The sequence below is a fragment of the Cynocephalus volans genome, chromosome 6 (genome assembly GCF_027409185.1).
Source record: "Cynocephalus volans isolate mCynVol1 chromosome 6, mCynVol1.pri, whole genome shotgun sequence".
In the NCBI taxonomy this organism is placed as follows: domain Eukaryota; kingdom Metazoa; phylum Chordata; class Mammalia; order Dermoptera; family Cynocephalidae; genus Cynocephalus; species Cynocephalus volans.
This window is the reverse complement of record NC_084465.1, coordinates 81,475,874-81,502,958: the sequence shown is the minus strand read 5'-3', so window position 1 is coordinate 81,502,958 and position 27,085 is coordinate 81,475,874. Positions and strand designations below refer to the sequence as shown.

General features: G+C 36.9%; 1 protein-coding gene across 22 annotated transcripts in view; it reads right to left on the bottom strand.

The window, feature by feature from the left end:
* HDAC9 (histone deacetylase 9) overlaps positions 1–27,085 on the bottom strand; it is an 899,944-nt gene that overhangs the window by 820,457 nt on the left and 52,402 nt on the right. For 15 of the 22 annotated variants that reach the window (XM_063101421.1, XM_063101428.1, XM_063101425.1 and 12 more), the window contains exon 1: positions 1,512–1,570. In XM_063101421.1, coding sequence (XP_062957491.1) covers positions 1,512–1,536 — 25 coding nt within the window. In that variant the 5' untranslated portion in view covers positions 1,537–1,570. Of the gene's footprint in view, positions 1–1,511; positions 1,633–27,085 lie in introns of those variants that run through there. The other 7 variants (XM_063101434.1, XM_063101431.1, XM_063101435.1 and 4 more) reach the window with 4 other exon arrangements.

Below are 27,085 nucleotides of genomic sequence, written 5' to 3'. Positions count from 1 at the left end.
TACCATAAGAAAAAAATATTTGCCCATGGTGGTTCTAAATTAATTGTCTCTTAAATTATGCCATTTTAAAATATCAATTAAGATATAAATATATAATATTTAAAATGCAATAAATAAAAATGCAAACATTAAAGTTCATCTCAACAGAGAGGATAATAATACTATACTATAACTATAACAAGCAATGCAGCTCATAAAACACACTTCATCAGGGCTATCTGTGGGGGATGGGGAGGATGGGTGAGAAATGGTATAGGAGCTAGACCTGTAGTTCCCCAAGTGTGTTCCCCAAGGCAACAATAGCATCACCTGGAGAACTGTAAAAATCACAGTTCCTGGGCCCCACTCCAGACCTACTAAATTAAAAACTATGGGTATGGGACTTTTTTAAATAAACTCTCCAAGTGATGTTAATGCATGCGAAAGTTTGAGAATAACTTGGCTGTAGGGACTCAGAGATAAGAGGCCTACACTATGTGACACAATGCCAATTATAAATCATGGTTGTGACTAAAGACTCTGGGATTTTTTTACTACATCATTTAGAATCAACAATTGCAGTTATACTTTTCAATGAATTCCAGTTCCAAATTCAACATACAAGTTGGCAGCCTATTGGGGAAGTGGAGAAAAGCTGATGAGAGAGTGGAATTCCTGAGCAGCTAATTGGGTGTGGCACTCCATCCTGGCAAAAGTTTTCCCCTTATAAACCCTGAATATAATATTACATAAGTTTCAACCTAAAGAGTTAACTAACTCAAAGATATCAATATGCTGAAGAATAAATAGAAATAAATACCCCTAGAATGATCCACACAGAAAATCCTTTTAAACTGTGTGTGTCATTAAAATGTGGTATCTAACCCTACTCCATCATTCTCAAAACTTGGATTGTGTTTGTTCCCAAAGTGACACCCTGTTCCTGAAGGAATGGGTGTTGGCTTGCTGATCACAGCACTACATGGGCCACACATATCACTCTGGACTTGGAGGAAGCAGGTGCTGAGATTATAATTACATATGTATATAGGAAACAGAAGTGTCAGCAAAGAAGGGTGGGGAGGAAAAATATCCTTCCTGTGTGTCAAAGAGACGGAGGCGGAGTCAGTCCACAAGCTGACTTCTAAACCCCACAGTATAATTTAAAACCACATAGACACATGTATTAGGTCAGAAAGATTACGGGTGCAAATTAGATTCCTATATCACATTTAATATTCATAACATCATAAAATTTAATCTAAATGTTGCATTAGAAGCAGAAGGATTAAAACCTAATGCTCAGACAATAATGCAAAGAAAATTACTTGCTCAGGAGACAAACTGGGTTAAGTAAGAGAGGATTAGCTATAGAATGCAAAATTCAAAATGTATTGTTATATCAACCAATCTTCATCAGAAAATAATGTTCCTTTATGATTTAAATTGCTTGGTTTGAAGCAACACAAAGCAACATTTTTCACATAAAGTCTGTTCATTAACAGACTTGTTCAAAAAACAAGCAGACTGACCAGGCTGCACTGGCGAGCTCATCATGGGAAACCAAACGATGGATGGGCTCAGATGCGGATTCACAGTCTTCCTTTGCTCAGCTGGTGGTGGTGGTCCAAGAGAAGCTTGCAGAGGAGAAACCTAGAATATAAGAAAAATGCAATGTGTGAGGTACATGCTAGGTCAGGTCACACTGAAAAAGAAACATAGACAACTGGCCTCGCGTCTCAATTCAGCCACAGCTTGGCTTGGGTTTTTAAGGCAGTCACGTCAACCTCCAAGGTCTCTAAGTCTTCATCTATAAAACAACAAATTTACCAGTCTTGCTTATAGCACACTGAAATAAAATAATAAGTGTGGAAGGAATCTGAGTGAGAAAGCACTTCACATAATTATAAGAATTTTACTATTTACTATTCACTATAATTTGTTTGCTATTATCATTTTTATAGAAATTTAAAATCTTTTTTTAGATGTTTGGGTAAAAGTATCTCACTACATAGCATTTTTAACTGTCATTGTCAAACACTTCCTTCTAGAGACAGGACCTCTTGGCAAAAATGTTTAATAAACTAAGAAGAGGAACAAATAAGCGTAAACTGTAAGAGTGAAAGAAAACTCTCATTACAGTTTCTATTTCTTCTTCAAGTCTTTTGCAATCTCCTTCCAGCCAAAAGTAATAACAGCCATTGGCTTTCTAGAAGTCACACTAACAGGATGGACTTCTTGAAAGGAATTTAAGGGACTTTCTGCTTTTAATCTTAATGTACTGCCACTTCTAGACACTTAGAGGAAAAGCAATTAAAAGGACATTTTCCTAACAGTTTACTGGAATGTCAAATTTTTTAAAAAGGAGCTTTTAACATATACTTAATGAGTTTCTTACTAAAATAGTATATCCCAATTACACTATTTTTATAGACAGATGCTGTAATTCTGAGAATTGAACATCTCTTTATCTTGAGAATCCAACATACTTATTGTGACTCGTTTTCCCATTAGTATTTTGAAACTGTGATTCCTATTTTTGCCCAAATGTATAAAGCTGGATATACACATTTTCTTTGAAGAATGATATAACATCACCAAGAATACCTATAATACTAAAGATGGTCTCTAAAAAAAATATGCTACTTAGTTATTAAAACAGCTAAGTAGAATTATCAGATTGAGCAGGCTACTTCTCATTACATTTTTAGTTCTGAGTAAGTAACAACATTTAGTAACAATAAAAATGTACATCTTATAAATCTTCAAAAATCATAAGGATGTGCTTATTTTATTAGCATTACCTAAAGAATCTTAATTTCCATGTCGATGAGAAAGGAATATCTCTACAAAAAGATGAAAAATGAAGCGCAGAAAATGTTTTGTTTTATATCAGGAAACAGACATTCTGATGTTTGCTTTAAATAAAAAGATGTCAATGCCACATTTATTATAATAACAACATCATTTGCATAGTTCTTTATAGTTACAAAGTGCTTTTAGATATTTTACCATGTCTGATACTGTTTTCACAAGAATAATGCTAATAGATAACTTGTAATTCTCCCCACCCTCCCACCCCCACCTGACAGGTGACAAAATTAAGATGTCATATGCTCTATAATTAAAAGTAAATACAGCAAAATAAAAATTAAATTAACTTGGATTTGAATTTATAAACTATCTTAAATTAACAAATGTGGGCTTCAAGATTTTTGTCATTCTTATTTTTTTTACATTGTAGTCTTCATAAACACTCTTGATACAATCTTGATTCTCAATGACACAGTTTGATTTCGAATTAAGAATAACAAACAGCCAAGGACAGAAAACATTTAGAGTAAGTAAAGCAGTTCTGAAAGCTGCCTTCCATCAAGGGCACAGTTAGTCTTTAAAAAAAATTTTTTTTTTAATTTTTAATGTCATTTTGTATAATTGATACTTGTATATGTACAAAAGCAATTCAATATAACCAATAATTTGCAACAGTTTAACAGTGGTAACTTACACCATTTATTTCCACAAACAACATACATAATGACTGTCCATGACATGCTGAATTGTGACTAGGTATATAATTGTTAGATCTTGACTTCATAGCCTCAGATCTGAACTGCAAAATCAATTTGCGATGGAAATATGAATTAGGCTTACAAATATCAACTCTTTTTGAAATTTAAACAACTCTCTTTGCCATTCACCTTTTTAATAATTGCCTAATCATGACATATTCTTCTAACTTTTTGATAAAGTCTTGTTAACTGAACACTGTTATAAAGAAAGTCAATAGGGATTTCTATCTTAATATGCACTAGTTTCCATTTATTGCATTTCCATTTCCCATAAGCCACATTAAACCAAAGATATTGTTACATCTACAGCTGCACAACTGGAATATGGTCATGTAAACAGCTCTCCTAAAATGTTTCAGGAGTATAGACCTGCTATAGATACATGCACGTCAAGTGTGTGGATGTATCCAAGGCTATACATGCTTCCCTCTCCCCATGGCCACACAATCAACACATCGGCAGCCCAATCCACACCTTTTAAGGACAAAACTGATACAGAATTTTACATAAATTAAGACCATTTTTAGCTGCTTGGAAAAGAAAGAGGGGGTCAGTAGTCAACATTTGCCAATGAGAACAGGCAATTTATTCTCAAATCTTCCCACACTTCTTTATCTAAATGTGCCGCATAGAAATATACTTTAGAGGGGCCGGCTCATGGCTCACTTGGGAGAGTGTGGTGCTGATAACACCAAGGCCACGGGTTCAGATCCCTTCGTAGGGATGGCCGGTTAGCTCACTTGGGAGAGCGTGGGGCTGACAACACCAAGTCAAGGGTCAAGATCCCTTTACTGGTCATCTTTCTGAAAGAAAAAAAAAAAGAAATATACTCTAGAACGGGAAAAATTTTCTCCTCATATATTAGTAAACTAGCTTCCAAGGGGGTAGATAACCAAAAAATGAACAGAAAAATAATGCAGATTGTTACTGAGTATGGATCATCAAAGCAAATAATAGAAATATATCTGCTTTCAACTAACAATTAATTTGAACATGTGTTTGCCCATGTTGTAAAAATATATATGTGTACATTTAAGGAGACAAATACATGTGCAGCAAAAACAAAACTGCTGCTGTGAATCCTTTGCCTCTTGAGATCCAGGAAAGGTTATTTTGTCTCTTGATTATATTTCTCGAGCTATTTTGATCCATGATAAGGGACTAAGGGTTTTTGCTTCAAAAAGATAATCTCTAACTACAGGTTGGTTAGCTTCCTACAAGTAAGTTAGTGCTGTAATATCCTGGGATATAGCACAAGTCAACAACCCAAGGCAGTGTCCTCTTGTAAATTTTTAGCTTGCCCATGGAGCCAGGGAAAGAGACCACTAGCACATTACATTGTCCCAGCCCACCTTACTCTCATTAACATCATCTGTGGTGATCTTGGCAGAGGTGCTTTAACCATTACACCTACATGGCGGTTCAATAGTAATAATGTTGCAAATCAGCAGAGTTTATAGGTCACAAAGAATTTATACTTGGAGTATCTCCTCAGATCTTCACAACAGCCTTTTAGAGTACACCAAATAAACTACTATTATTCTCATTTTAGAGATGAGGTGTCCCAGGCTTGTGCACAGACAGTGGCTGGTACATGGGAGGGCTGGTATTCTGACTCTTAGCTGAGTGCTCTCTTTGTTGTATCACAAGGAATTATAGGCCATTCTAGCAGAGTTGTTTGAATATCAAGACCCTGCCTACCTAGTCATCATCATTTCATAATGGCTCATTGAGTCACAGGTTTTCTTTACTAAAGAACCTATCTAGCCATTGACTAGGTTGAATTCAATCACGAGTAATGATAACATGAATCAAAAAGTTGGAATAAATGTCTCAAGACATGACACAGCAGAAGCTTTCAAATTTGACTTAGACTTCGTGTTCCTTGAATATCATACTATTCCTTTTGGTTTTAAAACTATATTCTGAGTTTCTAATTACAATTTTCTTTCCTTTTTTTTTTTTTCATTTTGGGCAAATGGTATTATTTTGTGCTACTAAGAAAGCAGAATGTTTTATTGTTTATGTAGCTAACAAAAACGCTTTCTTTGTATCTCTAATATATCTTTCCCAGAATTGGGGCAAGTCATAGGTTCAGCCTACAAAGCCATTCACACTCATCCACAGGGGCTTCTTCTCAGATGGAGCCATTAGCCCTGCTTTTCTACAGAGTACACTTCATAAGCTAACTCAATTTATCACATCCACTGTACAGATAGTTTATTGGTGGAATAAACTACTGTGCTAGTGTATTGAGCACCAAGAGATTCATCAGACCCCCATTCTTTCCTATGGCTCAGAATATGAAATTCTACCATAATTTCATCTTTGCAGGAAAGCACTAGAAAATTGCTCTTAACATTCTACTCAATAACCCTTATTGAGTACATACAAGACACTCTGTTACCCACTATGGAAACCTCAGATCCCACCTTTTTTTTTTTTTTTTTTTTTTTTTTTTTACTGATTATGCATATTCATGGAGTACAAAGCTGACTGTCATCACCTGTACCCAAGATGTGATGGTCAGATCAATACTATCAGCATGCCCATTACCACAGATTGCAATTATTCCCTGTTATTGCTTTGCCTCCCATGGATTTGTCACCCCTTTTCCCCTGGGTGATGGAGCCACCAAAGATTACTCAAAGCCCATCTCTTCTGAGCAGTGAGAAGCCCCGAAAAGGGATCAATCTCCCAGAACCCTCAAGATAGAGGCATTCCTTCCATTTGGGAAATTAACCACGAATCGGGGTTCTCTTCCCACATTTATTCTCTAGGAAGTTACAGGAAGAGAACATAGGTGGGGTTTTTGCTAAGTACAGTTTAACAAGTTTAACAATAGAAGATGGTAACATTCAGAAAGACAAGCAGGGTGACCTTCCATAATGCAATTTGCAACAAAAGCTTGATTTTAGCAAACATTCTCTTCTTACAGCAATTTCCCTGTATCTTTAAATATCAATCAGTAACCTGTCTGTCTTTGAGCCAGTAACCTTGCAATTCTTTATCTTACAACAGAGACTATAGCCTGGGGAAAATTTCCTGTCCTTTGCAAGGTCGATATTTGAAACTGCAAGGCTTTGGAAAACCAGGCCCTGTGAAGTACATTTGCTTTGTGCATACTCCACACCCCGTGTCCCCCACCCAATTATTTCCCGACCTCCCTCCCACTCCCCACCTCCCAGCAACCCTAGGTTGGCTCTCTCCTGCAATTCCTATGCACCACTGTGGTCTTTCTTTCCTTTTTTCTCTCTTAGCTCCCACTTATGAGTGAGGACATATGGTATGTTTCCCTCTGTGCCCGGCTTATTTCACTTAACATAATTTTCTCCAAGCTCATCCATGTTGCTGCAAATGGCAGAATTTCATTCTTTTTCCATAGTGTATATATACATCACATTTTGCTTATCCAGTCAACTGTCAATGGACATTTAGGTTGGTTCCATATCTTGGCTATTGTAAACAGATCTGCAATGAACATGGGAGTACAAGTATTCCTTCCGACATGATGATTTCCATTCTATTTCATTTTTCTGTCTCTTGCACTTCCCATAACAACCACCAAAGCCAGAACACAGACCTCTTAAAAATATCTTTCACATCTAGTCCCTCCTTTCAATTTCAACTAATACTGCCTTGGCTCAAGTAATTGCTCTGACTGGATTTTTGATCTAGCCTTCTATCTGGTATCCCTGCCTCCAGAGGATGTATGAATGAATGAATGAGTGAGTAAATACAATTCAGTGACACACAAACTCCCTAGCTGGCATTCAAGTTCCTTCATAATCGGTCTCCTCCCACCCTCCTTTCTTTCCTTCCTTCTTTTCCTCACACGCAACCCCTGTGGTTTCAGGTGATCTGTCACTTTTCCTAGAGTGAACATTATAAATTACTACTGAGGCACAGGCAACAGCTAATCAGAATGAACACTTGTTGTATGCACACCAGTATGGCTGTACTAAAGCACATCAGCTGGCTGTCAGTCCTGATTATTCTTGTATGGTATCATTCACACTCACATTTCCATGCTTTTGTTCCTCCCTCTGCAAAGGATACTATTACCTCCTCTCTACCTCCCACCTTGAATTCTTTAAGACCATATTCAAATAAGAATTCTTAACCACCACTCCAAGTAAAAGGTCAGCTTCCTCATCTATGTTCCCACTGCGTCTAATACCATACCTATAATAACACCTCTTATGCTAGACAATAATAACAACTTAAAGTTAGTAGAGTATTTTAATCCACCATGAGACTATTTTCCCCCGTTCAGGGATTGTACTATATTTATCTCTGTAACCCCCACACCTAGTACAGGACCTGGTGAAATAAATTATTTATGAATGACTGAACAGAGGTGAAGGGCTAAACCAATGAATCTTTAGTTGCCTGACTTCGGGGCAGAATCATTTATCTAATTTGCTAGTATAGAATTCTGAAGGACTAGAATGCAGTCCTTTGAATTGGATCAAAGAAAGAAAGAGAAATATTCTAGAGTTTGGGCTACCATCTAGGAAGAGCAGACCGAGATGGGGTGGGTGCCTTCATGCATTAGGGGAGACACAAGACACTCCCCCCCACAAAACTGCCCATGAATTGTGTTGTCCAAGATAGGGTCATTTCCTAGGCTTTTCAATTGAAGTGATTTCTCATATTGTTCGAAGGGTTCAGTTTCTCACTTTATTTGTCTAGGTTTCCCTCCTTCTCCCCACCCCCACAAGGAAATTTATTTCTTTATTAGATACTCTACGAACTCATGTTTGCATCAAAATAATCAAACCACTATTCATCAAGACACAGGAGAATGAAATACAGAGATTTAAGGATACTCATTCCCTTCAACTTTAGTAGCAAAAGCAGGACTGTGCTCATAAGGCTCCTGACTATACTTATGCTGTCCTAAGGAATAGGGTAGTGGGGAGTTGGGGACTCTGGGGTCTCTGGGAAATAGAAAACCGATGGGCACAGGCCAGAACCACACCAACAATGCAGTTGGAGATTTAACTTTCCCTAATACCACAACACACACTTGGTGTTCTGAATCTCCAAACACACTGGCCAAGACTTGCACATCAACTACTTTTGGCTCATTCTGGTCTCTGGGGAGTTACCTATGCAACTCTCTTGGTTTTACTCCTTGCCTGCACTGCTAGACGTTTACTGACTTCACCCTTAGAGCGTTATGCTCTAAGAGCAGAATGTGTTACCCAGAGGGCCACATATCTCACATACACTCTCTGTGCTTACATTTTAAAAGCAAATAATAAGCTTCACTCTAAGACTTTTAGGAGACCTGTTTACGCACAGGCTACATTGTAGAGTGTAACACAGGGCACAGAATGCAGCTTGGGAGGTTAGTTATGCATCTAATTTGCATATTTAAGATAGAATTCAGTAGTCGACACTATAAATATAAGTCAATGGTAACATCTGAAAATACATAACATAATCAGGAATGGTCTGCTGGGTATTTCATTTCATAAGAAGAAAGCCTGCCAACTATAGTACCTGCACTAATAAAAATAGACCTTTTCATAGTATGCCTTGAGTTTTAAAACACTGGGCTTTGCCCCAGGGTATACTGTACCCAAGTCATATCCCAAACAGCCTCTGTACAATAAAGATCATTTTATCAAAAAGGCTTACTCCATTGATTTTTATTGGATCATCTTTAAAAGCCTCTCTCTGCAACTTCCCTCCTTGGACAATAGGGAGTCACAGTCACCATTATCACCAATTTAAGTTTAAAACGAGACTCACAATGCCCAGAAACTGCAGGATATACAAGGCTCCTTTTCAGTCATGGCAAAGAGGTTGTTAAAAAAAAAAAAAAAAAAGCTTTGTCTATCAGTAAATACACATGGGACAGAAGTCCAAAATAGAATCGTGAAAAGGAAGTAATAGTCGAAGTGAGGAACTTGTAACAGACAACCTCTGATACCTGTGCAGCAGGAGGGCTTTGTAACTCACACACTGTAACCTTCCCTGCAGAAAGCTGCCTGACCAAGCATGCCTGAAAGAACTGGGCTCCCCTGACGTCTACTACCTCACCGGTGGAGAGCTACAGGTTATGATCAGTTGGCCAAACACAAAAGACCTTTATTTATCATTGTAATTTAGAGTGACGTGGTTCTTTTTCAAGCTTCAATATTGTGTACATTAAAAAAAAGTTCTGTGATTTCTTTAATGCTGCAACCTACCTCTTGAAGATCTGATAATCCTACATGCAGCCAAGTGCCCTTGTAAAATGTCTTACTAACTGCATGGTCTGGAAGTCAATTAACCTCTCTGAGTCTCAGCTGCTTAAACATGAATTATTTAACTTACCAGGTCATCGTGAGGCTTGGAGAAGATAAATGTAAAATAATCGGTAAAGAGAAGGTGCTAAAAATGTTGGCTATTATTATCATTATTATTATAGAAATTGTGTTCTACTTCAGGCCAAATTCCATCTCAAGAGAAAACAGTGACATACAGTGCCTCTCACTGTGGAATACAGTCCTGCAGCACAGCTATTAATCTTTCTCACTCCACTAGGGTTACAATGGGAATCTAATTACTACAGCTTTTTTCCATTCTTTCCTTCTTTTACAAGGCGAATGTGTACTCTAAGGAAATATATTGTGTGATCCTTTGCTCGTGATATACCATGCTTACATTAATCTTTCACTGCAGTTGCTCATATAAAAAAAAGACATCACTTGGGTGTTGATGGAATGGAGAACACTGAAATATAGAAAAAGAGCAAGTTAGGAAAACTATCATTTATAGAAATTTGAAAAGAAACATGAAGTCTATTCCCCTAGTACTGTATAGATACTTCTATAAAGAACTTTTCTATCATTTTAACAGATTGCCTTGGGTATTTCAATACACCCTAAGGCCCCTCTTTCTATTTTGGGTAGGATTTTACTGTTCGTTTTACTTGCTGCTCTATCTATTATTGGTGGACCATTCAATTTTAAAATGGCCAAGATACATCTCCATGCACAGACAGATATGCACCTCAAGTGAAGAAATGATAAGAGCAGAATACCCACACAATGAAGAAGAAAAACAGGATGAGCCCTGAACCACTAGGGTGACTGCCCAAGGATATGAGGTACTTGGGATCCTTCCCCAACCAAGATCCATGTTGTCACTGATTCTGCTTACTCCCCATCCCCTCATCTGTGACCCTTTTTTCCACTAGACTTCTCCAGGATCTCTTCCAATTGAATAAGTCAGTCCTTCTTTGACCCTTTTCTAAAGAACCCACCTTCACTAATGAGTTGAACCAACCTCACCTCTCCCATCTTTCTCCTTCCCAGCCCCTCCCAAAGAACTCTATTTTATAACTAAAATTTATCTTGATTTCATCCCTCTCTGGTTCTTTTCTAGCCTATCTTTTTCCTTTTTCTATATAGTTTTCCTTGTGAATACACAATAACTTATGATACACCTAAATTTCCAGAATACACTAATATACACAAAAAGAAACATCATATCAGATATCTTGTTCTTTGAACTTCACCCTACCAATTAGTATAGACTTTTCTAACTTGCACAAACTTTATATTCAAGTTAAGAACAACTAAGGTCCACGATATGGAACTCTGAGCTATATTAAGCACAGGAGCAACAGTTGTATTAACTGTGCCTGAATCTAACATGTACTTACTGAGTGCTTGCTATGAATGTTAAGAACAGAGCTGAGAGGGTAATTCCTGCCTCACAGATTTCATACCAGTGATTTCTCAGAGTGTGGTCCAAGGATTTACTAAAATTCAAATTCAGACACTCAGAGCTTACCTGAGACCTCCTGAATCAGAATCTTTGAGTCAGGGGCCCAGAAACAGCATTTTTAGCAAGCTTCCATGGTTATTCTTAACTGAGCGAAAATATGAGAACCACTAAAGAAACAATATACACATATAAACAATTAAGAAACAAAATAACTAAGCATAGAGGGAGAGATAAACATAGTGAAAAGGGCACTGGATTTGGAGTCTGACTGACCTTTATGCAAATCACACTTCTCTGATTTTCTTGCTGTGTTTTCACAGGCAAATTACTATTCCACTCTGACCTTCAGTTTCCTCACCAGTAAGTTGCTGGATCTAATAGCTACTTGCAGAGTCATGAGGGATGAGTGACAATATATTTAAAATACTTAGCACAGTGCTGGATAAATGGGAGGTATCACTATGACATTCAGCACTTCTGTGTTGCAAACGGCCCCTGGGATTGGGAAACACTTTTGTCCTGATAGCTATTACTTCCTAAAAGAAATGGGACAGGGCAAGTGCTATAGGAATTTGGAGAAGGAAGTTTTCATTGTGATTAGAGACAGAAGGGGAAAGTACTATGGAAAAGCTGGCTCATAGCTTTAGGATATTAAATTTTACTCAAACATGCGTGGCTGGCAAAAATTTCTTCTTTTCCCAGAAGTTCTCCAAGTTCTACCTTCAATGAGTTGTAAATAATTTCAAGAAACAATTTAAAAATTACCTTGCTGTGTCCTTCCACTTTTTTGTCATTAAAATGGTCTTTTTCTGTATTCTGCATATCATAACATATTTTCAGTATCAAAATTATCCTCAAAATTTTCTCAAGTCCTGTGCTAGTAACAGGATAGTGGTATTTGTTTGTTTTATACAGCAAATTCCAATTCAAATGAGATGACAGAATTTTATACAGACTGCTTCTCAAATATACCATCAGTTATTTATATACAAAATGATAGTGCTAACCTCCTGCCAGGAGGGGGCACTCTTCTGGTTACTATTTTATTTTTATATTATAATATGGGTTGCAGCTCTTCTATCACCTCTTGGAAGAACCATGTGAAAGATATCCACCTGCTCCAGGAAACTAACTGACCCAAGACGGGATCAAGCCTCCTGATGGTCCTTAGTAAAACAGGCTAATCAATTAATCACTCAGAGCCAATCCTATTAATAATAACCTCATTATTCCTGTGAAGAATCAAGAGCAACTGCAACTCCATTTCAAAAATGGAGAAGAGTTTCGAATTATAAAACCTACAAAAATAAGGTAACAACAATTACTGAATGTATAGTACAGAACTCAAAACAAAATGGCACTCAATCCACAGGACATTTATTCTCTCTGAGTGAGAAAGACTCCTTTGAAACTGAGAATCTGTATAAAAACAAGGGGCTAAAACAATTCATTTTATTGCAGGCAACTTCTATTACTATGTCACATAGGGGAAGAGATACAGCCTTTGCTTTCATATTCCAGTTCTGCAGGAAAAAAAATATGCATATATATATATATATATATATGCATATGTTAAAATAGACTGAGACAGAGCAAAACATATAAATAGCTCGATGCAACATCTGTAGCAGTCCTGTAGATTGTATTAAAGTCCTTGCTGTTTATCAGGTTGGTAAATCACATCAGCTCCTAGTTATTTAAATTGCCAGTTGCTGGGCAACCACATCTTCTGTCAACCGTCACTCACTCTTAAGTTACTCTACAACACTCCCTTAAGAAAAAAAAAACAGTAAAAAAAAAACTTCAGACACTTATTTTGGGCACTTAATTTTATTCCTGAGCTTAAAGAGCCTTAGAATTTAGTGATATTGAGAAAATAAAACCTGCTTAGTGAGTTGGAGGAGGCGCAGTTTGTGCTACAGACAATAATGTGAATGAGTAACCAGATAGAAAAGTTGTGGGACTTTGCTAAAGTAAGTTTCCCTTTTGGGACCTGGCCCACAGTAGAGATATAAGCCTTCCAAAAGAAAATATGCACTAGAGAGAAAACAGATGATTCTCAAAAAACTGATGTCCAGTTGTTATTTTCATAACCATACTCTCAGCACCGAAGAATGAGTAAGAGCTGCAGTCACAGTAATCTCCTACTTGCTTCTGACACTACCTTTCTTTTACCTTGGTAGTTAACAACAAAGTGATTCATTACCTTCCCATGAAAATTTCTAGCATGTAAATGTTTTATTTTCATGGATATAAATCAGCATCTGTTCTTTAACTCAGTTAACTTTTGGACTGAGTAAAACAATGGACGCTGATTTACACCCATGAAAATAAAACAGCATTTACATGCTAGAAGATAGTATAGTGCATTGTGTATGCAGTTCATTCTGTCAATACAAGTACTTCTAGAATTGCCACTCCCTGTCTCTCTTGGCATCAGTTTCAGACCAGATCATCTCTAAAGTTCTTTCTAGCAATAACATTTCATAAAGCCATTAATCTTTAAATTATATAGTTTTTAGTTACTGCCTATGTGAAATTGAACCAACCCCCAAACTGTACTTTTTTACGTTGCTATATCTCAAAAAAATAGAAACATATATATCAGATACAAAGAAAATTGTTAAAATGTGAATGTTACCTTACATGGCAAAGGGGAATTAAGGTTGCAGATGGAATTAAGGTTGCTAATAAAATGACCTTAAAGTTTGGAGATTATCCTGGATTATTTGGGTTGGCCCAATGTATTCATGAGGATTATTAAAAGTGGAAGAGGGACGCAGAGGTAGAGTCAGGTGAAGAGGTAAGCACGTAGTAATAGAGAGATGCAGCATTGTTGGCTTTGGAACTGCAGAAGTGAGGCTGTGATCCAAGGAATGTGAGTACTTTCTAGAAGATAGAAAAGGCAAGGAAATGGATTCTCCCTTGGAGGCTCCAGAATAAACACAGCCCTGCCGACACCTTGGTTTAAGCCCAGTGAGACCCATGTCTCATCTTTAATCTAAAGAACTCTAAAATAATAAACTTGTGTTGCTTTAAGGCAGCACATTTGGGGTAGTTTGCTTTAGCAGTAATAGTAAACTAATAAGTGACCCAGCAGTTCTAATTCTAGGAAAATTCTCCCATGTGTCTTCCTGAGAAAAATCACAAGAATGTTCGTAGCAAGACTATTTAGAGCAGAAATTTTGGAAACAATCTAAACATCCATCAACAAGAAAATGGATATGTGAAAGCTATTGTAATTTGTATAATAGAATACTATATAGTAATTAATATATAGGACCTACAACTATATATATACTTACAGAGATATACCTCCATGCTTATGGCAAATTAATAAAATAAAAAACTAAATGATTATTTGTATAATATACTATGTGTCTAAAGTTCAAAAACATAAAAAGTGATATTATGATATTTAGAGATAAATATTTTATAGTTAAAATAAATCAATGAATGGAAATGATAAACAACACACTCAGGATAGTGGCTAACTCTGGGAAATAAGTGAATTATACACAGAGTGCTTCAAGTATATTTTAAATACTTTATTTCTTTTTTAAAAAAATCCTGAGGTAAATAAGATAAACTGTGAGAATCTTACACGAGTACATGGTGAGTAGATGAGTATTTATTAAATGTATTATTCACATTTTTCTCTATTACTGAAATATTTCATAAGAAAAAAATAAACAACATATGCTCAAATGATGTATTTTCCATGTGTCCACTGGCAAACTGGTTCTTCCCAAGTTCACAGAAAATGATCTCACCCAAGGAAGTATCCCTATTACCTTGCCAATTAAAAAACAAATATACCAAAAAGTAAACATCAATATTTAAGCCAATTTTTGTAACCTTCCAAATGTACACTGAAACAGGCAGATTTTTATTTTCCCTTTTATTTTAAGCAATTTCATCTTAAGTCTGAAAAGTCAAGAAGTATTTCACATTGGGAAGATTTCTTCTGCATGACTCCAAAGAGGCACACCCAGGTGTGAAGAGGTCTATTTGCCAGTGGGTATTTATGAAATGGACCATAATAAATATACTGTCACCTTTCAGACAAAAAAAAAAAAATGAGCTGGTTCATTTAGAAATAACAATGTTCAAATAAATTGATAAGTAGACAAAATAACATTCTACATATCCTTGTCAACCTTCCATCAATGAGGATTAATAAACCCTGTTAGCTAAAAGACACAAACATTGAAGAAAAATAAATAAATAAATTGTTTATGGTTTAATATTTATTAAACTTTTATTACTTATATTTCTATCAAACATATTGCAATTCCTGTAGTCCTCTTTTTTAAGTGGCAGTGTCTGTATAATGCCCTTGGGACATTATGAGATTAGGAAATGACTGTTCTGCTTCTTGGGAAAACGTTAAAAATTAGGGGGTTTTCCACTTTGACTGCTTTTCCTCCTGAACTGGAAAACTTTAAATCTTTCTCTAGGAAATCTTAATAACTTAAGATAAAGGAACTAAATTGTTTTTGCTGGAAGGAAAAAATAAATACATGAATAATCTAAGAATAATGTGTAATTTAAATATATGACATGGATAAAAGTAAAAGCATTCTATTGCAAGCCATTGTTTTTCAAATAAGGCTTATTTAATCTCTTAAAAAGCCAAGGTCTCTTTGTTTTAAGCTGAGAAAACCAAGTTAACTATATTCAGTTCTAGGTGGCACACAATTTAATATCTGTGCTGCCAAAATGTTAACCACAACGTAAAAGGCAATAACAGCAGCTCTGTAGAAAAATATGTTTCTTTGTTGTTTTCCTGACCAAGCCAATCCTAAATCCAAATAAAATCAATCAAAAACTCTGAGTATTAAAAATGGAGACTTGACATATTATTGACAAAATAAAAAATAATTTACCTAATACTATTCAAGGTATGAATGGACTAAAATCTATATTATCTAAGAATTCATGGTGTAAGAAATATCCCAGACAGATGTTAATTTATAATCAAAGCTTAACTATTAACTAAGAATTAGTGATGCAAGAAATATTCCAGCCAGATGTTAACTTACAGTCAAAGCTTATCCCTTCAATTGATGCCATGAACTTATGCTGAGCATTACTACATTGAATATTCCAGAATCATTTGATAGAGTCCTTCTTCAATAAGACCCTTTTTCTTTCTTGATCTTCTTTACATTACTTTTTCTCCAACCAATCAGCATGAAGACTCTTTTGCTGGTTCATCAACATCCTTGCGTATTTGCTATGTGCCCCTTCTTCAGAGAAAAGTCATAGTTTCTTCCATCAACCTCTCCTGAGTGGTCTTCCTGCTCAGGCTAGGATCATCTCATCTCAGGATACCTACCTCTATTTCTCCTAGGGCAAGCTTGCTAAACTTAACACAATAGGAATCTTTGAAACTATCTAGGCTATTTTCCTCTCCTTTAGAGGAAATTCCGACTCACTTCTGACAGATCACCTGTACCTGAACATATCCGGTGTCAAAGACTTACCACATCCATCTACTCATGACTAAATTATAAACATTTAAACAATGCTCTCTACAGTAAGTTAAAACATACCTCTCTGTAACTTCTATTTATTGTTTTACTTCAATCAGTCTTCTGGGGTGATTGATCCAGACTCTACTTGTTATATTACACAGTCATTCAGTTATTTGAATGCTATCACGTTTCCTGCAAATTTTAATTAAATATCCTCTGTACATTCAAATAAGGTTTTAACCCTAATACTTTTAACCCCACAATTATGCATGACTCTAACTACCAATTGATGTTAACTTAGTATATGATTGTCATATACCTGACAGTATCTTGGCATATATGACATAGCACAGGCCTTACCAGTTCAGTCAATCTAAAAGCATACAACTGCACCCAAACCCACCACATCACCCTGTATATATTACTTCAAATCATTTATCTCCATGTGACATTGTTGTGCTTAATCATTGCTTCTTGTTGAGTGTCTCCTACCACCAGACCACCAACTCCAGGAAAGCAAAGATGATGTCTGCCTAATTTACAGGAATCAGAGATCAGTTCCTGGCATATGACAGGCATTCTACATACACTATTAACTTCAAATAAAATCTACTCAAAACATTGCTTTTCAGGGACTTTCACTTGACATTAATATTCAGGATCACTTACTGACCTAAATTTACAATGCCTAAGTGTTGGCCATAAATGGTGGAAACAAAACAAATAAAACTCAGTCTTTGTGGAGAAGGGAGTATCCCCTGAGTCAGTGATGACAAACTGAGCTCTGGAGGAGGAACAGAAAGATGCCATTCAAAATATGTATGTATAATAAACATGTAGTATCACTAGGTCATCCTGTTTCAGTTTTTAGAACTCGGAGGTTTGAGACTTCAAGGAGGTTGGAAGAAAAGTATTGCAGGTACAGGGAACAGCATGTGTGACCATTGCAAAAGTAAGAAAGAGGAAGGTTTGGAAACTGCTTGTCCAGTGACGGAGGTGACGGCTAAGGAGAAGGAAATAGAGAGACAAAGAGTGAGGCTGGTGAGTTACCAAGGCAGATCACGAAAAGGAGACCATGGGAGCCGCTGACAAGATTGAAACAAAAGCATGACATCATTGAGTTGGCATTTAGAAACAAAAGCTGTGCCAGGCTCACAGTGGGGCATGTGACAGAGTGGGGTCTGATGAGGGGCAGCAAGGTTGGGGAGGAACTGCTGCATGATTCCACATAAGAGATGAAGGGAGACTGAATTAGGATAATGGGAGTGGGGCTGGACCAGAGGGAATGGAGTGCAGGGATATCCAGGAGGTAGGACCAACAGAGGCCAAAGATGAGGGGTGAGTGAAAGGGGAAGTCCAAGGTGACCCCCCAGGTTTCTGATCTGGTGGACCAGAAGGAGGTCCCAATCACAGAAATCAGGAATGAATGAGGAACAGCAAGCAGCACAGAAGCCTTCACTTTCCATGAACTGAGGGAAGAAAATATATCATATGTTAATGGCTCCCTCTGAGAGCTGGTATTTAAGGTGATTTTATCTTCCCTGTCTTTATTTTCAAATTTTCTAAAATAAATATGTATTATTCATAATCAATGCTTTTAGTTCCAAATTTTTCTGTAACACTGGTTTTATTATTTGTTTATTTGCTTCCCACTGAAGAGTCTGAAAGTCATTAAAACCAAAACAGGCGTGACACATGGATAGACTTAGGGGTTTGGAGATACCGGGTTTTTTGTATAAATAGAGAAGACTGTGACACTACCAGGTGATCCATGTCCACTTGGGCTTTTTTCCTTCTTACGGGGTTATCTGCCACATGCCACAGCACTTTTATGTAATGTCTACTGTCAGGCTACGTCACGCACAGCCATACTCTGCACCCAATTAATTGGTAAAATAAAAGGGACACTCACTTCCTATACATTAAGTTGCTTTTCATTTTTACTTAATTATAGCAGTAATTCATCTTATTTACACTCTTAAAATCTTGACATGATAATTTAAACAGATTCTGCCATTACTCTGTCCAAAAACAGAATTTCTTTTTTTTTTTTTGGTCTTTTTCGTGACCGGCACTCAGCCAGTGAGTGCACTGGCCATTCCTATATAGGATCCGAACCCGCGGCGGGAGCGTCGCAGTGCTCCCAGCGCCGCACTCTCCCGAGTGCACCACGGGCTCGGCCAAAAACAGAATTTCTTATAAAGCATGACATCTTCAGAAACAAGCTGACCACAAGCATTATTCATAGAGATTGTGTGGTAAGGGTTAAGGACCAGCATAACTCCATTTCCTGAAAAACTTCTTTGAGGAATTTTTTCAGGTTTTGGAAAGAATTATTATCAGTATTTGCTACAAAATGCAAACGTGACACTGCAGAGATTTATTCATTCAACAATAGGCCTAGGTGCACGGGATATACCAGTTTACAAAAGATGGGCGGTGGAGAAATCTCTGCCCTCATGTCACTTACATTTGGGTGAGGAAGTGGCAGTGGGTAGAGTTTTGGAAGTATCTCAACCAGATTACTATAAATCTAAAGTGATTCCAAACCTATAGGATCCAAAGAGTAGAACTGAAGGCCCCTGGAGGCCCTAAGTGTACCTAACCACTAAGTTCATGGCTGTTGTGATTGTGCTGTTACAATGGAAGATTTTAAGGGAACAGACCCCCTTAGCTGGGTGCAATGCTTGCTGCTATAGGTTCACTCCACAGACTCGGGAGCAAGGAGAGGTGGAGTCAGAAGATGGGAACATGAAGCTGAATGCTCCACCTCCGAACCCTCTGAGAGGGGGAAGACTGAGTTTCACTTCAAGGGAAGTAAACGTCTGCAGCCCTATGGGCCACGAGAGAGGAGGGGCCTGGGCAATGGCGAGCTGGGAGGTTATCAGACTGGCCTGAGACAAGCTGGTCCCAGAAATGACAAAACTATATGGCCAGTTGTCCCTTCTGCTCAATGCAGAGAAACAGCTAGGGAATAAACAGAACTCTAATTCCCTTGCATGGTGAAGGAGGGACAGCAAAGTTCTATGTGGTGATGGTGACCTCATCCCAGTAACAACAGAAGAGATGTCTCTGTAGTAAGTTGCGGCATGCATTAGACTCCAATACATTTCATCTTCAAACATGTATTTCTTCAATCAGGAGAAGCTCAGGGATAAGAATGAGATCTGCCAGTGGGGGCATGGAAGGATGAGTAGAAGTGAGGGGTCCCCCAGGGGATTACTCTCCTCTTATTGATTGTTTTGGAAGCACTTTATATTTTAAGGTTAGAGTTTCTTTGGGCCAAATTAGACAGTTCTGATGTCTTCTGAATCTCCTAAAATACGCTTACAGAGGTGGGGAAATAGGGGAAATGCTTATAAGTATGAGCTCTTTGTAGCTTATTTTCATCTTCTCTAAGAGCCAGAAGAATAACTCACCTACACAGATGGCAGCGAGGAGAGGGGGCTGGAATTCTTCAGATAGAACCTTTCGCTCAATTAGGATTTAGGAAAAAAAGTTGAGATAATGAAGGACTAGGGTCAATTCAATAAATTTAAGAACCCAAGGACTTGTGTGGGGAAATTGATTCGATTAACTGATAGGGTATTCTAGATCCTATCCAATATCTGCCCCTTGTATTCCAAACTCTGTTTACCCTAAGATATTATAAGTATACAAAGAAAATATTTCAATAAATAATATCTTACCACAGGACCAAGACCGTGGTTGTCTCAACTTGGTAATAATGAAATGATACAAGTAACTAACAAGAAGGGATATATGGAAATGGAACGCAGTAAACAGTGAGCTCCTGCCCCACCCCATGCCCCCACTAGTTTGAGAGCCCTATAAACATTCCATCACAAAATACAAATGGGCTCCAAATGCCCAGCAGTTTAAAATTTCATATGATGCTAGGCTGTCTCAATATCTATACAGGTTACCCTGGCATCATGAAAATTTGCTGTTTTTATTCAGAGATGTTAGTCCTCCCCTGGACTTAATATTCCTTTCTGAATACAAAGTTTTAAAGTATTTACTATGCAAAATTTCCTGCTCAAGCAGCAGCTCTGGAAGCAGAGCCCTGCCTGTAGGCTCTGATGGGTTTTTACACTCCATGCACCTGGGATCAAAGGCAGGATTTTCAGATAATTTTAAACCCCTTGCTAGGATGCTCTCGAAATGTTCAAGGTTTTAAAATTTATCACCAGACACAGGAAAAAAATCTTTTTTCAAGTAGATAATTTTTCTGCAAACCTGAAAGTGGCTTTTTAAGAAGCCATAATCACCTCACTCAGACATACTGAAACTAGCAAGGGAACAATACAGTTTACTTTTGAAAGGACTCTGCAAAATACTCATTACTGAACGATAGAAGGTGTGCTTCAGCAGGACCCTCAGTTCAATTTTAAAATGCTTGAAGCCCAGTGTGGCTTCCTTGCTAATCAGGGCACACAACTTCTCACCAGCTGAAGAAGCTTGTTTTCAAAGTGGCTGGTTTATTCTAAAGAAAAATGCTGCTCATTGAGAATTTTAGCTTTATGAAAGGACAGGAAGTCAAATTCTACTGTAGCCACTTGATTAAAAAAAAAAAAACCTACAATTCGAATTCCTATTCAAGATACAAATGGCCTCCAAATTAAATGCTGTGTTAACAGAACCACTTTGGTTTTAGGTTGATATTTTATTACTAAAGAACTTTAAAGAAAGAACTTTTAACCTACATGGCATAGGCATGTAGGTTAAAATCCTTGGTACTGGAAAGAAGAAAAATTATTTTATTTTTTCAAAGTATTGCATACCCAACAATAACATATAAAAAATTCTAAGTTATTATAATTAGATGGATATAGTCATTTGCACAGCTAAATAAAAGGAAAATCTGAAAGAGAAATACCGTATGTTCTCACTCATATGTGAGAGCTAAAAAAGATGATCTCACAGAAGTAGAGAGTAGAATAGTGGTTACCAGAAACTGGTAAGGGGAGGGGAAATGGGGTAAGGGTGGTCAATGCGTATATAATTGTAGAGAGAAAAGAAAAATATGATCTAGTGTCCTATAGCAATACAGAGTGATTACAGTGAACAACAAATTACTGTATGGCTTCAAGTAGCTTAACTGAGAAGATTTTTAATGTTTCCAACAGAAAGAGGTAACAAATGTGTGAGGTGATGGATATGCTAAATACCCTAAGATCATCGCACACTGTATAAATGTACCCAAATATCACATTGTACTCCATAAATATATACAATTATTGCTATGGATTAAATGTGTCCCCCAAAAGTTCATGTACTGGAAACAATCTCCATTGTAATAGTGTTAAGAGGGTAGGAAATCCTATTACAGTAACTGAAAGCAGGGCCTTTAAGAGGAGATTAGATTGAGAGGACTACGCCCTTTGAATGGATTGATTCATTCACGGAGTAATGGGCATGGTTCTGATGGCTTTAAGAGGAGAGCAAGTGAGAAGGTTAGTGCTCTTGCTCAGCCCATTCTTATCATGTGATATCGTAGTCGCCATGGACTCTGTAGAGTTCCCACCAAGAAGAAGGGCCACATCAGATGAATTCTGTGGACTGTAGATTTCCCATCCTCCAAAACTGTGAGAAATAAATTTTGTTTCTTTATAAATTACCCAGTTTCAGGAATTCTGTGATAAGCAACAGAAATGTACTAATATGATTATCACAGGTCAATTAAGATAACAACTTAAGACAAACAAAAAAAGGAAATAGACAGTAGAATAATTGTTATCAGAGGCAGGGAAAGAGAGGGGGAAGGACAGAATCGGGAGAGGTTGGTAAACAGGTACAAAGTTACAGTTAGATATGAAGAATAAGTTCTGGTGCTCTAGGGTGACCACAGCTAATGATATTGCATTGTATATTTCAAGTAGCCAGAAGAGGGGATCTTGAATGTTATAGCCACAAAGAAATGATAAATGTTTAGGTGATAGATACACTAACTATTCTGATTGGACCATTATACAATATATGCAAGTACTGAAACAACAAACTGTACCCCATAAAAATGTACAAAGAAAAAATAAATTGACAGAAAAAAATAAATTTTAAAAAAGAAAAATCTTGAATAATCAATTGCCTAAACACAATTACTGACAATTTCTCCTACATAATACAAAGTATTGATGCAGTTTCTTAATTTTGTTTATTTGAATTAAAATAAATAATAAGAGATGGGATAAAATCTGGATCTAGTTAAGAGCGACACATAATTTTTATTAAGTTCTGGGGAAGATGTGTATTTTACTATTTTTCTTATTTTAGTGCACTCAAGGAGAAAAGCCTGTAAAATAACTCGTATTCTGGTATTCCAATTTTGAAAAAAATACAGCAAAATACACAGTGTTTAATCTCTTCTTTAGACCAATTTTGTCTTTACCTAGGGGACAGAGGCCATATCTCTGCTGCCAAGAATCCCCAAGCAGGGAACTAACCTGCTGCCACTGGTTTCCAATCAGAGCCTCCTTTCTCAGGTAGAAAGGCCCCTGGATGTTGGGAGATTTGACTTTGGTAAGATGTGAATTTTACCTGGGCAACAAATGCCCGGGCTTTGGGGAAAAAAAGCCTATATCCAGCCATTGAGTCTTTCATGGACTGAAGTTGAGGGCTCAGACTTCTCTGTGATGGTGTATTAGTTTCCTGTGGCTGCTATAACACTTGGTGCCTTAAAACAACAGAATTTATGCTTTCACAGTTCTGGGGGCCAGAAGTCAGACATCAGTTTCACTGGGCCAAAATCAAAGTGTCAGCAGGGCCATTCTCCCACTTAAAGCTCTAGGGGAGAATCTGTTCCAGCAATTTCCAGTTTCTGATGGGTGTATCACTTCAGTCTTTGATTCCATGGTCACAATGCTTTCTCCTCTTCTGCACGTGTCAAATATTCCTGTACCTCCCTCTTATAAGGGTACGTGTGAATACATTAGTAACCACCTGGATAATACAGAATAACCAGAATAATTTCCCCACATCAAGTTCCTTAATTTAATCATACATGTATCTACAAAATGATTTTTGGCCATATAAGGTAGCACTGGAAGATTCCAAGGATTAGAATGTGATACTTTGAGGGGTACCATTATTCGGCCTACTACAGGTGTCTCAGACAACCCAACATATTACACAGCAGTTTATAAAAACCTACCAACTTACTTCTCCATGACTCTCAACAAACAAAAGAATAGCAAAACACAGTATGTACTGATTATAAGCAAAGTATCATATATGCCATAATAGCTTGGTGCAAGGGCATAAAATAAAATATCGTAAAAAGTTGAGATTATAGCGGTATGATGATGATATCCCAAAAAATTAAGATGTAATATTCTTAAGCATGCTTTTCACTCTCTAAAATACATCATTACAAAAATTTTTAACACATCTGATTACCAAGTTTAGAAATGGAAGATAACTAGAACCACTAGTAAACACGGACATAATCATAACATTTATTTGTCAATACTCTATCATGTCTTATCCTGGAAATCATTATTCCAGAGTTTCAGTAAGGTATAAGGAAGAGAATAAAGCACTCTGAACTGAAAGAGACCCAGATCTGCACCCCAGCCTTGCCCCTGACTGACTTCAGGCAAGTACTTATCCTCAACTTCTTAATCGGTGACGTGAGAGGTGTCCCTGGGCATTTCCCTGCCAATCGAGATTCATAATAAAGTAAAAATTCATTCCTATGTCCTTTGCTACCAGTTCCTGGAGAGGCTGCAGCCTGACACACTCTTTGTTTCTTAGGTTTTCTCCAGCACTGTATCCCCTTCAGCCAAGAGCCCAAATTTGCATGCACATACACACACATACACAAACTCTACTGAAAGCTTCCTACCATCTTGCTCTCTGGCTCCCTTTCTTTCTACCTCTTTCATCTCTATTCCACACTCCCTCTAGCTCAGATAAATCCAAGAACTCTAAACCCTTCTTACACTACTTTGAAACCTAGTTCTCACTCTGAAGTCTGGGCACCAGCAACAAGAAGCCCTTGAAAGGAGAGACGGGGAGGGAGGCACGAAGGTCGGTCAGGGGCTCACAGTCTTCTCAGAATCCTCTCAAGAAATTTTTACAGACTAACACAGTTCTCTTCCTAAGAGGATGTTTTTATTTTTGTCAAACTGATAATACATTTTCCACCTTATTACATTTTGAATGGAGCTAATACTATTCACTTGGAAAGATAATTATGAGAATTTAAAGAGAAAATAGATGAAAAATAATTTAGCACAGAGTCTGGTACATATTATCATCCCAGTAAATATTATCACTATCATTACACTATTAATATTACATGACTATTACGCTACAGGTATTTGAATTAGATCTGTTCAGATATAAACCATGTAAGAAAATCTATAGTCAATATTCCTAAACTGACTACAAAAATCATTGAAGTCAGAATCATAGTTTGATTCAATGCTATATTTTAAGGGGCTGTCATGCATAAAAACAAATGCCAATGAATTCTACTCTGAAAACAATTTTGCATAGCTTTATTTTTAGTTTCTCAAAACTGGCCTGATTCTCTTTTTCCTGGATGAAAAGAATTCCCTCTGAAATCCTCAATGTAGAAAATAAAGAAAGAGGAATATTTCTGGTTTCAGTTAAATATTATTTAGAAGAGGGTAGGGATGGACATGGAGATGAGGGTGAGAACTAGAAACAAGTCTGATTCTGAATCACACTTAGTGCTTAAGAATAAGCTATAATTATCACTATGCTGTTAATTTAACATTGATCCTCTTCTTTTTTCCTTTTATGCAGTCTTTGTAACTAGCTTCGGCCTTTAAAGACTCACACACAATTTCTATTGCTTCAAATAGGGTCATGCATGAGAATCTCTAAACTATGTTCAATCTGTGAATTTTGATAATGACAGGTAGAAGTACAGCTAATGGTAATTAACAATAAGCTCCATTGGTGGATCCATCAGAGTTACAAAGGAATTTCTATGGTCACCTGAAGGCTCATTTCTTTCCCTAGCAGCCCATTAATAACACCTCTTAATGAATATATACCATGACATTAATGAAAAGTAATACACTATCCGATAGAATTAGGAATAAAGCAGGGCTACTTTGTATTTCATAGCCACAAAAGAATTTAGTCTCTGAAAAACCAAGCCTCTTGCCAAGGAGATGTGAACTTTAAAGCAGTCCCACAGAAAACACTATGATGCCAAAGAACCAGCACATTTACAGGAAACTTCCACAAGATTATTCACACAATGGTTCTAATGGACCAATTCCAGGATGGTGGACTTGTAGTCAAAGCTCAGTTTTACTCTGTTGGCACTGCCTAGCAGGTGGCACTCAAACATTTAAAAAAAAAAAAAAAGGATTGATGGATGGAGAGATAGAGATGTATACAGTCTGCCCTCCCTTTCCACAAGTTCCACATCCACCTATTCAACCAACCAGAGATCGAAAATATTCAGAAAAAAAGAAAAAATAACAATATAATTAAAAAGATACAAATAAAAAACAATAGAGTATAACAACAATTTACATAACATTTATCATTGTATTAGGTATTATAAGCAATCTAGAGATGACTTATAATATATGGAAAGATTATATATGCAAATATTACACCATTTTATATCAGGGACTTGATTAGCCATGGGTTTTTGTATCTGTGGGGATCCTAGAACAAATCCCCCATGGATACCAAAAGACAACTGTATTTGTATATATGTATATACACAGATATGTAGATACATGGGAGTACTTCAGAAAGTTTGTGGAAAAGTAGAATTAAAAGATAATACGAATCTTTCTGTGAACTTTCTGAAATTCTCTTGTAGATGTAGACATAGACATACATACAGATATCGATATGTTTTAAAGAATAACTTCAAACAAGTAAAATGTAATGCCACTGAAATGTTGCATGCTTCACATAGCAACTTCCAATGTCAAATGGTTTTTCTTTGAGTAAGCTACAAGAAAGCATTTATGGAAACATGTTGCTTTTCCTTTTTTCTACAATAATCATATTTTCCATTTTACGCTTTTGGTTATCTGTCTCAAGTGTCATTTTAAACACTAAGTAACCAACAAAAACTGAGCCCATTAAGTTATTAAAAAAGGTGTTCATGTTTGAATTTACTAAGTGAAAACGTTCATATATGCTGAATGATGCATGCATCCTATAATTGCAAAATTGAGCCCAGGGATAATAATCAGGAAAAACAGACATCACACACTGCTAAAAACAAGCTGATGCCAAAGCTCCCAGACTTAGCTCCTAAGTCTCCCTAAAGTGACAAGAAGTCATGCTATTTCTAGTTTCAAGTCACGGATATTTGACAAGTCT